This window comes from Bufo bufo, chromosome 1 (assembly GCF_905171765.1).
Source record: "Bufo bufo chromosome 1, aBufBuf1.1, whole genome shotgun sequence".
Taxonomy (NCBI): Eukaryota; Metazoa; Chordata; class Amphibia; order Anura; family Bufonidae; genus Bufo; species Bufo bufo.
In genome coordinates, this window is record NC_053389.1 from 553,661,791 (window position 1) to 553,678,157 (window position 16,367).

A 16,367-nucleotide genomic window follows, 5' to 3' on the forward strand; every position below is an offset into this window, starting at 1 on the left:
ATGTGATGTCAAAAGGTCCTTGCAGCCTAGTGATACTAAGCATTCTATGCTGGTGTGGAGGCAGTGGGGGCTGTAGTGGGAGGAATGAAGAGCTGCTGGGAGGCGGAGATACAGCAGATGACAATCTTCCTTCAGTATCTGCTTGTAGTTTCCATCTGCACAGGAAGCATAAAAGCTGGATAAGTATAAGGACAGAATTGTTAGACCTATCCAAGTCACATGATGCAGTAACTGAAAATGAAGATGTGAACTTCTGTATAAACTAAGCATCTAAAAACTTTATTAGTAAAGGAGGTTTAATATCTATTTGAAATTAGAGTCTGAAAAAACCCATGGGAGTGGTTCTTTAACTTGGAAAAGGATGTAGACCTATAATTTTCTATGGAACAAAAGGACCCAATTTGCACACTCACAAATCATCCATGGCAAGTATACGATACAAGAGCCAAGTTTTAAGATTAGGTCTCTACATTTCTCCTTTGTGTTGGAAACGTAGTGGAGATGAATGAACAATTTTTCTTTACAGATTTTGCGAGTGTCCCTTATTGGCCACCTTTTGCTCTGCGGTTTAGTTGCTCTGTTTTTGCTACATCTATACACCTATAAATGGTCAGTGGAGCACCATCTGGTTAATGCTGTGAAAACTGAAAGGTGGACTCTGATTGGTTGCTATGGGCAACTAAGCCAGTTCTAGTTTACACCAGTTTGATTAATCTCCCCCACAATTCTATGACAGCTATAAATATATAGCAGTGTTTTAGAGGGAACCTGTCTCCACAAAATGCAGTGCAATCTGCAGGCAGCATGTTATAGAGCAGGATGAGCTGACCAGATTGAAAAACTTGTCATTTATACATTTCAATGTCAGCTTTTTCTACAGTTCTACACAGGGGTATCTTTAGAGACTGACAGATAAATATATATATATATATATATATATATATATATATATATATATATATAGGTATTTCAAAGAAGAGGCAGCACTCCAGGATAAGATGAAAAAACGACCCGCTTTATTTCCCCTGTGCAACGTTTCAACTGCTCATTGCAGTCTTTCTCAAGCATAACAATTGGTGTCACAGCATCTACATAGATCGACTATTGGTGGGTCTGAACTCACTCTGGGACGGGTTAATCTGTCTCCCAGGAGTGATTTCATACCACAGATCAACCATCATACGGTTGAAACATTCATTAAGGCTGTGACATTGGATATCAGTGGACTAAAATCAAGGGTCCTTGATACACCTCTGCAACATCCAAATATGACCTCAACTGACATCAGAACATTGGACGAGTTATGCCATGACAGCAGCCTCACCATAAAACCGGCCGACAAGGGCGGTGCGGTTGTTGTCATGGACACGTCCTGGTATATGGGTGAAATAAGGAGACAGCTTAATGATCAGAATGTGTATAGGGAATTGCCAGGGGATCCAAAATTTGAGTATATCAAAAAAATTAAAAATGTTTTGGATTTGGCACGTGACCATGGGATCATTGACGAGGGTGTATATAATTTTTTGCTTATTGAGAATCCACGTACGCCAATGATTTACGTATTGCCAAAAATACACAAGTCCCTGACGAATCCGCCTGGGAGACCCATTGTGTCGGGCATTGACTCGATCTGTTCACATGTTTCAATCTTCTTGGACCGCATACTCCGCACCTATGCAATCAATACAAAATCCTATATTAGGGACACTGAGGATTTTTTGAAAAAAATCTCCTCAGTAAGATTGCCCTATGGATGTTTGGTGGCATCTTTTGATGTCACCAGTCTTTATACCTCCATAGATCACGAACGGGGAGTCAATGCGGTCAGGAGATGTTTGGAACATAGTGACTACTCAGGAGTGTGTTGTGATTTTATCATTCAACTTTTGAATCTGGTCCTGAGACATAATTATTTTATGTTTGGGGAGCAGTTTTTTCTGCAATTGCGTGGGACCGCAATGGGGTCCAATGTGGCCCCCACGTATGCAAATGTGTTCATGGCGTCACTTGAGGAGGATCTTGTCTATGTATCCCACCACTTCAGTCAGGTACTGGGGTGGTGGCGGTACATAGACGACATCTTCCTCATTTGGCGAGGGGACATTGAATCCCTGGAACAATTTCACTGTTACCTGAATGATATGGACAGTGAGATTGCATTCACACTAACACACTCCGATAAACAGGTTCAGTTCCTTGACACAATGGTGTCCATTGTTGGTGATAGATTGTCTACGGACATCTTCACCAAATCTACTGATTGCAATACGTTATTGCGATATGAAAGCTGTCATCCTAGACCCTGTATTGATTCCCTGCCGCGCAGTAAATTACTGCGGGTGAGGAGAATCGTACAGGATCCAAAAAACCTACCTGTCAGATATGGACAAATGGTCAATAAGTTTAGACAGAGGGGGTACCCGCAAAAAAATTTAGCGAGACATCTGAAGAGAATACAGTATCCACAGGAGGAAAGGAAACCAAAACCTAAACAGATCCCTTTTGTAACAACTTACTCTGAACAAAGCAAGGATATAGCTAGTGTTTTAAAAAAAAACACTGGCCTATCCTACAGAGTAATTTCCCTCAGATTGAAACATTAATGAGACCTCCTCTTCTGTCATATAGACGGCCTACCAACCTGAGAGACAGGCTGGTGAGAGCCGATGTCCCTATTAAAAAGAAAGGTGCAAACATTTCTTGGTGCAAGGAGGACGGGATGTTTCCCGTGCCTTACATGTGTGAACTGCACTTATATGATTAGGGGTAATGTGTTTACGCATCCGGAAACTGGAGTACAACATGACATCCGTCATTATTTGACGTGTGATAGCACGTTTGTTATTTACGTGTTGAAATGTCCATGTGGTCTCCTCTATGTGGGGGAGACCACATGTGACATGAAAACGCGTTTGAATAACCACCGGTTCTCAATAAGACGCAAAAGATTGGACCTACCGGTCCCTAAACATTTTGTGGAGTATGGCCATACTGAGAAAGACCTTAAATGTATGATCTTAGACCAGGTTCAAAGGGGTAGACGAGGTGGCGACCGTACAGTGACCCTTAAACAACGGGAACTGCGGTGGATACATCGCCTACAGTCACTCAAACCTAAGGGTCTGAATGTGGACTTTAAGTGGAATATTATGTAGAATGCTGGGTTCTATTGCGTCTCTGTGGGGTTCTGTTTACCAAATTGGTTGTGTGATCACTTTTGGTGTCTAAATCAAATTATTACATTTCACTTATTTTTTCTTATTTCATTTCTTTTTTAGGATTATTGGGATCCTAAAAGGATTCACTTATCCCTCAAGTTATTTTCATGGTGGAGGAGAATGGTGGCGGTCGTCTTGGCGGTATAGGTCCAGAACAGGAGAATGGGGTTTACACTTGAATTATGGCCTCACACTGAAAGAATAACGGATAAGTCGTGAATGGAGGAAGTTATGGCTACAGGAGATGTATGGAGGGTAGAAGAGGAGTGTGGGGATGCGAAGTGTGGACAACACTCCGTACCCCATGATCCTTTGGGTCTATGGGGATGATCACTCACGTGGTACATCCCTATGGACCATACCCACCTTTTCTCCATAATATAATATATAATATGTGTTATGTCCCCTTTAAGGACTATAATCCTCCGATATTCACGATTTGATATCCAGATTTATGTATCTATTTATTTCTCATATTTCAAGTATTTATAATAACCATGTGAATAGTGTTCATGATCCGATCATTCTCCAGTTGTTTTATCCCTAATATAGGTCTCATTGCCGTGCTCTGACTGGCCCTGGAGATGACGTGGTGTTGAGGGTAAGCGCTTCCTTGTTGTCAGGCAACGATTCACGTGACCGAGTCATGTGATCGGGAGGCCGGACGGGGAGGCGCCGCCCCCCATTTCGTCATGCTCCTGGGTGAGTTGCCGGGATGCTGGTGCGCACATCGGGATTGACGTCACTTCCGGTTGCGTCTTCCCTTTGTGTACACCGGTATCCAGGATACCGAGCATGCGCGGTGAGGCCCCAGGGATGCCGAGATGCCTGCCATCACGACACTCCACTCTGTAAGTTTTTAAACCATGCGGCTATTGACCGCTTAATTAGCACTCACAGGTGATCACTATAATTTAGCACAAAGCACGAGGCACTTTATGTATTGGGCAGTGTTTGTTTACTTGTGATTTTTTGTAGATTGCCTATGATATCACGATGTATGTTAAAGATCGCGATCTGCATACATGATATATAAATGAATTCACATATTATCATGAAAACTTTAAAGTAATTCACGTTTTTATACATTGTTGATTATGCAATTGTCAATTACTTTGTTAATTGACCCACTAAGCATTGTGGGTATAAATGTAGATGCTGTGACACCAATTGTTATGCTTGAGAAAGACTGCAATGAGTAGTTGAAACGTTGCACAGGGGAAATAAAGCGGGTCGTTTTTTCATCTTATCCTGGAGTGCTGCCTCTTCTTTGAAATACCTACAACCATTTTGACCTAACAGCCTAAGGTCAGAGGATTTTGCACCCGACTTCATCTGCAAGTAGTGCTGCTTCCCTATCTTTGTATTTTATATATATATATATATATATATATATATATATAAACTGTTAATCACTTACAGAAGCTGAAGAGAGCATCTTGAGCTCAGAAAGTGCAGATATTTATATGTATAACTTCCAAGTTTATTGAAACTTTTCCCACAAATCTATACTGTATATGAATCTGCATGATGCCTGCAGACAGGGCCGGTTTTAGATAAAATGTGGCCCTGGGCAAAATCAAAAGTGGGGCCTCAAATCTTGCAATAACGTACTAACAACACAGTTACATTCTGTCGATTCCGACCCTCCCTCACAGATTTACACCCCATAAAGCTCCTCACACAGTTATTCACCCTCATGGCCCCAGAATACGCCACATGCCCCCTCCCCTCACAGCAATGAGTTCCCCTTACTCACGGCATCTGAGTGTTAAAAACCGAAAGTGCGGGATTCCTCTTCAGGCGCGCTTTCCCCCAGCGGAGATCAGGGAAAGCAACCTGTTCTAAAAATGAGCCGCAGCCTGTACTAGGCTCCCAAGCACATTGTTAGTATTTCCCAGTTCAGGCCACTAGATGGCAGCACTGAACTGTGATATAGTGATTTCTATACAGAATAATGGAGCAGTTTACATCTGATGACTAAGTTGTGGTCCACTTGGGGGACTACAAAAAGTAAAAAAAAAAAAGTTTTGAAAATATATATATAAAAAATAAAAATATGTAAATCACCCCCATTCCTCAAAATAAAACGAAACCAAAAAAATTGCATTACGGGCATTACCGCATGCAAAAACACCCATACTATTAAAATATATATAAAAAAGTTAGCCCATATGGTGAATGGCGTAACATAAAATTTTTTAAAAAGGCCGATTCACATTTTTTTCATCACTTTATCTCCCAAGAAAATTGAATAAAAAGTGATCAAGTCATACACAACCCAAAATGGTATTGTCAAAAACGACAGATCGTCCCGCAAAAAATTAGCCCCCACACATCTCCATGGACATAACTATTAAAAAATTATGAGGGTCAGAATATCGCGATGAAAAGAAAAAAAAAATTACGAAGTGATTCCTGATGAGGCTTAGGTTGCTGCAGTGAGCGGGCCTGTAGACGTCCTGAGCTGGGGTGCTGTTAGGGTTGCCACCTTTCCCAACAAACAATATTGGTTACACAAGTTAAAAGTTAAAAAGGTTGGTGTGGGTTAATACGGATGTTATTTAATCATATTTTACGTTTTGCTCCATTTTTTCTCTCAATAAAATCAAATGTTTCACTGTTGGGGACACCCTGTGTATTTAAGTTTTATTTAGCCTCAATTATTAAAATGTTTCTGTGGGGATTCGAACTCACAACCTTCTACATTAAAAGCAAAAACCTTAACCACTGGGCTGTAGAGCTCAATGCTATGTTCTTGCTGAAAAACCTCATAGCAGTTTCTCTTTTATTAAAAACCTAATAGAAGTTTCTCTTGTATAATACGAAATAAACTTCTATAATGTTTCTCAGCAGCAACTTAGCATTGAGCTCTATAGCCCAGTGGGTAAGGTTTTTACCTGTAATGTAGTAGGTTGTGAGTTTGAATCCCCACAGAGACATTTTAAAAATACTGGTTACACAAGTTAAAAAGGTTGATGTGGGTTAATATTGGTGTTCTTTTATCATATTTTAAATTTTGCTCCTTTTTTCTCAATAAAATCAAATTTTTCACTGTTGGGAACACCCTCTGTATTTAAGTTTTATTTAGCCTCTATTTTTTAAAAGTTTCTGTGGGGATTTGAACTCACAACCTTCTACATTAAAGGCAAGAACTTTAACCACTGAGCTATAAGAACTCAATATTAAGTCATTGCTGATTTTTTTTTTATAGAAGTTTCTCTTGTGTTAAGAACCGCATAGAAGTTTCTCTTGTATTTTACAATGAATTAGCATTCAGCTCTATAGCCCAGTGGTTAAGGTTCTTGCCTTTGAAACATACCCCTTTCATGTTCATCACACTGACTCCATATATGGACACCTCCATATATGGAGTCAGAGCAGGGACTCCTAAGTTAGGAAAATCCCCACTCTGAAGTACCAACTGTTCAACCTTCTGCAATCTGCCCTACTGAAGCCGGAGGGGGCCCCTTAGAGGATCAGGGCCCTAGGCAATTGCCCAGTTTGCCGGCCCTGCCTGCAGATTACACTGCATTTTACAGGTTCTCTTTACGATATTCATCTTAAGATACAGTGCTGCCTCAGGATACAATATTTTAAACATACAATGGTATTTTCTGACCCATCGTAAATAGAAACTAGATTCAACATACAATGCCTCAGACTCAGATCCAACCAATCAAGGCCACTACTCTGGTAAAACAGTGGTATTCGTTGCTGGTTAGCAGCTATTCCTGACTGTTATATGTAAGGACTTGTTTTATCTGCCTTAGTTATCTGCTTATTTTTCTTAAATCTTCATTTTCTCTTATCTTGGATGATATTTTGGGGCATTGGAATTGATTACTCGAGTTACAATGGTTTCAACATACAATGGTCATCCTGGAACCAATTAATATTGTAATTTGAGGGACCACTTGAATGACTTTAAAGCATATGCCTTCCTTTTAAATTGTCATGTACTAGATAAATAAAAGCAACCCCCTTCCCCCCACCATCATATAGAGAAATATACTGTAACAGAATCCATGGCACTCCAGGAGCTCCACTGCTAAAAAACGGTGTTCTGTATATATATAGTTAAAACTAAAAATGTATAAAACACATTAAACAATACTACTAAAGGCACTTTTATAGGCAAACTGATAACAGATACATGCAGCGGCAGCTTTTCCATAAATAAAGGATCATAAAAACAGTAATAAGATTTTTATAATTATAAGTGAAAATTTCAACCTCTAACAAATGCACCCGTTTCAAATTTCATGCTGAGCGTACAAAAAAATAAATAAAAATACAGTGTAAAAATAGAAAGGCATACATTAGCAAGATAAACACTCATTCTTCACAGTTTGCAACAATGCTGAAATGAAATGTTTGTCTTTAAAGTGGTAAAAATTGCTTTCATACCTCTCTGGACGGCTTGTGATGTTTGTGTTAGAACCTTTATATCAAGAGCGCTGTTGATATTCTCATCAAGTGCTGTGCAATAACCATCCACAACACTGTTAATGGTATCTTTTAGGGCTCCCAGGTTGTAGAACACTTGCAATGCTGTCCCAACTTGCGTCGGATTCTAAGAGAGAAAAATAGAAAAGGTTAGAACAGAAGATCGCGTAAGTGTTTCTATTTAGAGAAGTTGCTAAGTGCACTAAATTTCTAACCTTCCGGACATTTTAGAAGATTTACATCTGTAATAATTTACCCTAAACATGCCACTATTCTTAGTACAGAAAAAATGCTCAATACTTATTCAGTATTTTTAACTGTGTAAAGAACATAAAGCAAGGTGGAAACATTTTTTACAGTCTTTATAATGACGTTTCCTGGATTCAAATGATTTACATAATTATATCACCATGATGGGTGGCATAGCCCACCTGGAATTTTTTATGGAGTGGAACTATTTGTGCCTGTTTTTTTTCATTGAAACAAGTGTATAATGCTTAGGGATTTTATGTTTTTATGGTTTGTGTTCGGGATTAATTGGTATGTAGAGCATTCCCTGTGATGAAAGAATTATGAATCAAAAAGGGTTGGGGTCCATTCACACGTCCGTAGAATGGGTCCGCATCAGTTCCACAATTTTGTGGAACGGGTGCGGACCCATTCATTCTCAATGGGGAAGCAAAGGATGCAGACAGCACACATTGTGCTGTCCGCATCACCATTTCCAGTCCGCAGCTCCCGAAAAAAATAGAACATGTCCTATTCTTCTCCGCAATAGCGGACACGAATAGGCATTTCTATAGGGGTGCCGGCCCAGTGTATTGCGGAGATCCGCAATACACTACGGACGTGTGAATGGACCCTTATTCACATATTATTGTCCATTTTCAAAAACAGCAACCTATCCCTTCAATTACAGAGACATAATCTATGTTCCCACTCTTTATGTGTATGTTCCTGGCTTTAACTGGCTACTTAACGTCAGTAATAAAAGAAAGATGGTGGCAAGAAATAAGAAGTCACAGTGGCAAATGGGGGAGATCCTGGGAAAGCCTGAGCAGTGTATTTTATGAATTCATTCATTTACTCATGTGGCTTTTATATTGCCAACATACCTCTTAGTGCAGTACAGAGATTGTCGTCACTCACATCAGACCCCGTTCACAGTGGGGCTTGTAACCTAATTTCTCCATTACAGGCTTGCACACACAGTACAGGCAATTTCATAGGGTCCCAAGTAACCAGCTATGTATTTTTTTTATTGCTATATTTTTTTTGGTTGAGGTAACCGGAATAAGAAGAGGAACCCATGCAAAAATGTGAACAAATAGTACAAGCTATATGTAGATATTGTGGATTTGAACCAGTACCCCAGTCAGGGCCGGCTCCAGGTTCATGAGGGCCCTTGGGCGATAAATCTGAGTGGGCCCCCTTGTGGCATTTGTCAAATGTCACCACGGCATCTGAGAGTGTTAAAAAACGGAAGCGCGGGCTTCCTGCTCAGATGCGCTTTCCCCCAGCGGTGATCGGGAAAGCACCCTGTTCTAAAAATGAGCTGCAGCCTGTACTAGGCTTCCAGGCTCATTGTGAGTATATCCCAGTTCAGGCCACTAGGTGACAGCACTAAACTGTGATATAGTGATTTATTGTAAATTTAGTTTTATTAGGTTTTCATAAATAAAAGCATACAAAATAATCCTTGCACGTTACATTCCATCAAGAATAATAACATTAATAAGCAACAATATGTGAAATTTTATAATTCCAACATCAAAGATAATAAATTTGTGATATAGTGATTTCTATAGAGAATAATGGAGTAATTTCCATTATTCTGTATAAGTTGCAATCTGATGAAAAGTAATTTAAATAAAGTAAGGTTTGAAAATATAAAAAATAACAAAAAATAAAAAATGTAAAATCACCCCACTTTCCCCAAAAATTAACAAAAAAAAAGAATAAAATTATGGGCATCGTAGCATGCGAAAACACCCATACTATTAAAACATTAAAAAAAAGTTAACCCATATTGTGAAGGATATAACAGAAAAAAATAAAAAAGGCTGATTTGCCATTTTTCATCACTATCTCTCAAGAAAATTGAATAAAAAAAAGTGATCAAGTCATACACACCCCAAAATAGCATTGTAAAAAAAGACAGATTTCCCTCAAATGAGCCCCCACACATCTCTGTAGACATAACTATAAAAAAAGCTATGGGGGCTCACTGGGAAGCAGGGGTTCTGTTAGGGTTGCCACCTTTCCCAACAAAAAATTATAGTTACACAAATTAAAAAAGTTGCTGTGTCTATTTAAGTTTTATTTAGCATCTATTTTTGAAATGATTATGCTGGGATTCGAACTCACAGCCTTCTACATTAAAGTCAAGAACCTTAACCACTGGGCTACAGAGCTTCATGTTAACCTGATGTACATATATTATGGCTAAAAACCTCAGTATTAGTTTCCCATATATATATATATATATATATATATTTATTATATATATATTTTTTTATTAATTACACATTTATTTTGTGCCATACATTTTTTTACTGATGATGCTATATAGACATAGCCATATATGGAGTCAGAGCAGGGACTCCTAGGCCGGGAACTAAAGTCCTGACTGTTCAGTAACACTGGGGGATTCCCCGTACAGCGATCTTCCGCATAGACCCGAGTGGCCCCCTAGGAGCAGTGGGCCCCGGCACTTGCCCGGGTTTGCCGGGTGCTGACGCCGGCCCTGACCCCAGTGCTAATCATTGAGGCAACACAGCAGAAATAATAGAAACACCTAGTCAGAGCTCAGAGCCAACTATTCTATTTTCGGATGCATTTGTGTCATATTTATCTTGCAGCATTATTGCTACTCCTGCCCCATGTGTATCCTGCAGGAATACATTCTGGAAATGAAAGTATACAGTATAATACCAATGCCTGGCTAACCTTCCTTTTTGATGCCACAATAATAACTAGTTGCTATTCAGGAGTTTCACTCATGGAAGCATTCTTAATGGATGTATTTTTTCTCTCTAACCCTTATTTCTACAGCCACACATCCAGAACCATCCATGATTGTAAGCTAAGGACAATACAGTCTTCTTCACTGGGTGCCAAGGCTTGGTGGTACATCTGATATTTTTTAAGTGTGCCAACCAGAGTGTCACTCATCTCCCCCATGGTCTTGCATTATTTTCTGTTCAGAGAACCAGCAGCCTCTCCCATATAATCATGTATTTCTGCGCCATTTTTTTGTAATTCTTAGACAAAAATATCTGTTGGGCACAAGTGATCTATCTTTGATTTAGAACATATGGGTGGAGTGCCCGACAATGCTGCAGGAGGTGTGGGTGACATGGGACTGAAACATCAAGAGCAGTACAATGAAGCCACATGTGTCTCCTAAATCACACTGATTCCACGGCATACTATAATAAAACATTTCTTAAAGGGACACTTCCATCAGAAAAGGTGTATTTTTTTTATCAATATTCATAGAAAACAATTTTTTAAGATTTTTTTCTGACTGTTTTTCTTTATCATTTCAGCAATACCATATCATTGAAAATAAAGTTCAAAATCTATATACTCCTATATAGATAGGTAACCCATTGTTATTTTACTGCTGCTGTGATGAGATGTTATCTCTTAGTATAACAGTAGATGTAGAATTTACAATGGCAGCTCTATTGTTCTCTTGATCAGCCTAGATAAAGATGTCCACAGAAGAGGAGGACACTTATCAGTATATTATGTGATGCTCTAATTGAGTCCTTTGTGGTTGGAGTGAATGATCTGACTGAGAAAGTCAAGTGATGCGGTTTGCTGTGCTAAAAGTAAAAGTGAGTGAACGAGTGAGTTAAAGAGCCAGGAGAGGAAGCAGAATACATGAAACAACTTTAAAAAAAAATTATATCCAGAAAACCAACCAAAAAAAATTGACATAGAATATTCCCATATTGGATGTAATTTGATGGTAATGTTCCTTTAATGTGATAACTTTCATAACTAACCTAATTATCCCCATGTTATATAATTAACACTGATGGCAATTTTCACATGTGAACTGCAGAAACAATGTAATGGATAAGACCTTGCAATAGTTTTAAATATATTTCAGGTTCTAGGCCAGCCACTTTATTCTTAGCATGTCATGTTCAAAAGTTTGTACATCTGGTAACCCTCTAATCTGTTAAGCACTAAAGTAAGATGATCATTTTTCTGGGTCACCCACATTCAGATTCATACAACTGGCTTCAAAATGTATGTAAATACTAATCCACAGGAATTCACATCTTATCCCACAGTGGTATGTATCAGGTATGCCTTCAGGACAAGATCCTGAAGGGATTCTCATAGCTCGTCATATAAAACATTTTCTAGGATACTAATATATATTTACAATTTAAATCAATGCATTGATCAATCTAATATTAGCTCAAATGCCTTGATAGACTGTGTTGGTCACAACTAGCTCATCAATAATACAAAGCTCATATGGGGCAAAATGATCACATATTTTAAGTGTGGATTTGCAATCTAGTGTTAATGCATAAGGCCAGTTTCGGTTGAGCATACTCAGTCAGGGAAACATGCTCCGTGTGGGAGCAGTATTTCCTGGACTGAACACTGCTCCTCTGAAGTGAACTTGTAGCATCATAATGCTGACCACGAGATTGCTGAACTTTAGTTTGCAGTTCTTCTAGAGATGGTGGGGAGAGGCTAGCACCATCCACTACACACAGAAAGTAGAGAAGAATCTGCTTCCTAATCTTATCTTACTCAAAAGCGCCCCCAGGATCATTAAGGACACTACAGAGAAGTACTGACCTGTATACATGTGAACAAAGCACTTGCACTGAGATATAAACTTCCTATCTAGCTACAGCAGTCTCTTTGTCTGTGTGAGTCTCACTCAGCTCCTGCTCACTCCTCCCTTCTCCAGAGACTTGCATTGACATGTGTAATATGATGCGCCAATGAGCTAATCCATCCTGGAAGGCTCCAAGAGAACTTTCATAAAGCATTTAGCAAGGAAGGGGGGAGAGGTAAACAGCTGATACATGAGTACTAGGCTTTTCTCACTGATAATACATATTACAATGTTTCTTTTGATCACTTTTACTATTGATTTATGCAAAGTTCTGTGAAGAGTTAATGACCATTTAAAGTGCGCACCAAAATATACCTTCAATTAAAATTATTGGAATTTTTCAAAATCAAATTCACATATTGCAGGAAAAATTTGTGTTTTTAGAAGGTGGATTTTAGGAGGTGATGTGGAGATGGCAAATGTCAATATTTTATTTGTAATAGAACGTAGATGACAGATCAAACGTTTAATCCGAGTAAATGTATCATTTTAAAGGAAAAATACGTTGATTCCAATTTTCACGGTGTCAACAAATCCCAAAAAAGTTGGGACAAGTAGCAATAAGAGGCTGGAAAAAGTAAATTTGAGCATAACGAAGAGCTGGAAGACCAATTAACACTAATTAGGTCAATTGGCAACATGATTGGGTATAAAAAGAGCTTCTCAGAGTGGCAGTGTCTCTCAGAAGCCAAGATGGGTAAAGGATCACCAATTCCCACAATGTTGCGCAGAAAGATAGTGGAGCAATATCAGAAAGGTGTTACCCAGCGAAAAATTGCAAAGACTTTGCATCTATCATCATCAACTGTGCATAACATCATCCGAAGATTCAGAGAATCTTGAACAATCTCTGTGCGTAAGGGTCAAGGCCGTAAAACCATACTGGATGCCCGTGATCTCCGGGCCCTTAAACGACACTGCACCACAAACAGGAATGCTGCTGTAAAGGAAATCACAGAATGGGCTCAGAAATACTTCCAGAAACTATTGTCAGTGAACACAATCCACCGTGCCATCCGCCGTTGCCAGCTGAAACTCTACAGTGCAAAGAAGAAGCCATTTCTAAGCAAGATCCACAAGCTCAGGCGTTTTCACTGAGCCAGGGATCATTTAAAATGGAGTGTGGCAAAATGGAAGACTGTTCTGTGGTCAGACAAGTCACGATTCGAAGTTCTTTTTAGAAATCTGGGACGCCATGTCATCCGGACCAAAGAGGACAAGGACAACCCAAGTTGTTATCAACGCTCAGTTCAGAAGCCTGCATCTCTGATGGTATGGGGTTGCATTAGTGCGTGTGGCATGGGCAGCTTGCATGCCTGGAAAGGCACCATCAATGCAGAAAAATATATTCAGGTTCTAGAACAACATATGCTCCCATCCAGACGTCATCTCTTTCAGGGAAGACCCTGCATTTTTCAACAAGATAATGCCAGACCACATTCTGCATCAATCACAACATCATGGCTGCATAGGAGAAGGATCCGGGTACTGAAATGGCCAGTCTGCAGTCCAGATCTTTCACCTATAGAGAACATTTGGCGCATCATAAAGAGGAAGGTGCAACAAAGAAGGCCCAAGACAATTGAACAGTTAGAGGCCTGTATTAGACAAGAATGGGAGAGCATTCCTATTTCTAAACTTGAGAAACTGGTCTCCTCGGTCCCCAGACGTCTGTTGAGTGTTGTAAGAAGAAGGGGAGATGCCACACAGTGGTGAAAATGGCCTCGTCCCAACTTTTGGGGATTTGTTGACACCATGAAATTCTGATTCAACATATTTTTCCCTTAAAATGGTACATTTTCTCAGTTTAAACTTTTGTTCCGAGATTTATGTTCTATTTTGAATAAAATATTAGAAGTTGGCACCTCCACATCATTACATTCAGTTTTTATTCACGATTTGTATAGTGTCCCAACTTTTTTGGAATCCGGTTTGTAGTTTGTTTGCAGTTTTTCAGCATATTTTCCCAACATGGATCCTGTATAAGCAGTTTTTGGGTGTCAGTATTTAGTCTACTCAATAATTAAAGGGAATACATTTGGAACAAACATCTGGTTGGTTCTCCGCTCTTCAGCAACAGATTCCAGAGGTGGGAGCCCTACCTATCAATAATTTATGGCACATCTCAGGACTACTAAAAGCTGATTCTCACAACCTTATGTTACAAAAATTCCTATGTGACTATGTTCTTACACCTAAAGATCTAAACTTACACAATCCTTCTTAACCATTTTATAACAGGAAGAAAACTACAGTATTATACTTCTCTAAATGTAAGCAAACTCCACTGGAATGCATAGATTCTTGTAAAAGTTAGTAATTCATTATTCAAAGGCAAATATCTATTTATGTGTCAGATCAAGTTGAACAATTACACAAGAGTCAAGCCAATATAAATAGAGAAAAGGTCGACAAAGCTCATCAGGAACTCGTATGCTTTCTAGAAACAAATTGAAGCCTTTTCCCTTCTTGGACACATTCCTAAACATCCATTGGGATAGCACATGTGTTGCTATATGGGAAATTACAAACACCAGCTGTTCCCATCCTTCTGTTGAAGTCAACAAAAGTGCAATTTGGCCTCCATTACTTTCCTTGTCCTGTAGGTTGATCTCCGAGTGTTGGTATAAGACATCCTTATTATTGAATAACATACATGTCTTATTCCTCTACTTTCTTGCTAGGTTATAAAGGACAACCAAACATGCTATAACCTCTATAAGCCTACATTTGTAAAGGTCATAATTCTCTATAAATATCTCACTAATCAATTAAATCTCAACAGGAGGCAATATTTTTCAATGGCAACTTCACTGTGCCGGTTTTGAATACACATTCTGCCATTAAAGCTTGGCAGCAATTAATATGCTCTCTCAGTCCTCCCAATGATATCTGCTTTATTGCTCTGCCTATTTAATTCCATTAGGGCTGCTTGTGTGCTTTTAAATCTACAAAATTATCCATCAAAGGCATACATATATAAAGTATCTCAAAAAAGTGAGTAGACCTCTCACATTTTTTGTAAATTGTTTTATTATATCTTTTCATGGGACAACACTGAAGATATGACACTTTGACACAATGTAAATTAGTCAGTGTACAGCTTGTATAACAGTGTAAATTTGGTGTGCCCTCAAAATAACACAACACACAGCCATTAATGTCTAAACCACTGGCAACAAAAGTGAGTACATCCCTAAGTGAAAATGGACAAATCGTGCCTAAAGAGTTAATATTGTGTGTGGCCACCATTATTTTCCAGCACTGCCTTAACTCTCTTGGGCATGGAGTTCACTAGAGCTTCACAGGTTGCCACTGGAATCCTCTTCCACTTCTCCATGACAGAGCTGGTGGATGTTAGAGACCTTGTGCTCCTCCACCATCCGTTTGAGGATGCCCCACAGATGCTCAATACAGTACTCCTCACCTGGTTGCCGCCACACACGCTTCACACTATCTGAACCAAATAGGTTTATCTCATCAGACCACAGGATCTCATCAGACCACAGGATCTCATCAGACCACAGGACATGGTTCCAGTAATCCATGTCCTTAGTCTGCTTGTCTTCAGCAAAATGTTTGCGGGCTTTCTTGTGCATGATCTTTAGAAGAGGCTTCCTTGTGGGATGACAGTAATGCAGACCAATTTGTTGCAGTTAGCGGCATATGGTTGGCGCAATGCCCCCCACCCCCAACCCCTTTAACCCCTGCAGCAATGCTGGCAGCACTCATACGTTTATTTTGAAAAGTCAACATCTGGATATTACGGTGAGCATGTGCACTCAACTTCTTTGGTTCACCATGGCAAGGCCTGTTCCGAC

The 16,367-nt window shown here is 39.4% G+C and overlaps 1 protein-coding gene across 4 annotated transcripts in view; it reads right to left on the bottom strand.

Moving 5' to 3' along the window:
• The window catches only part of COG5 (component of oligomeric golgi complex 5), a 413,671-nt gene that overhangs the window by 168,357 nt on the left and 228,947 nt on the right, over window positions 1–16,367 (bottom strand). For all 4 annotated transcript variants that reach the window (XM_040412854.1, XM_040412847.1, XM_040412840.1 and 1 more), the window contains exon 8: window positions 7,632–7,797. In XM_040412854.1, the coding sequence (XP_040268788.1) occupies window positions 7,632–7,797 (166 nt within the window). The remainder of the gene's footprint in view (window positions 1–7,631; window positions 7,798–16,367) is intronic.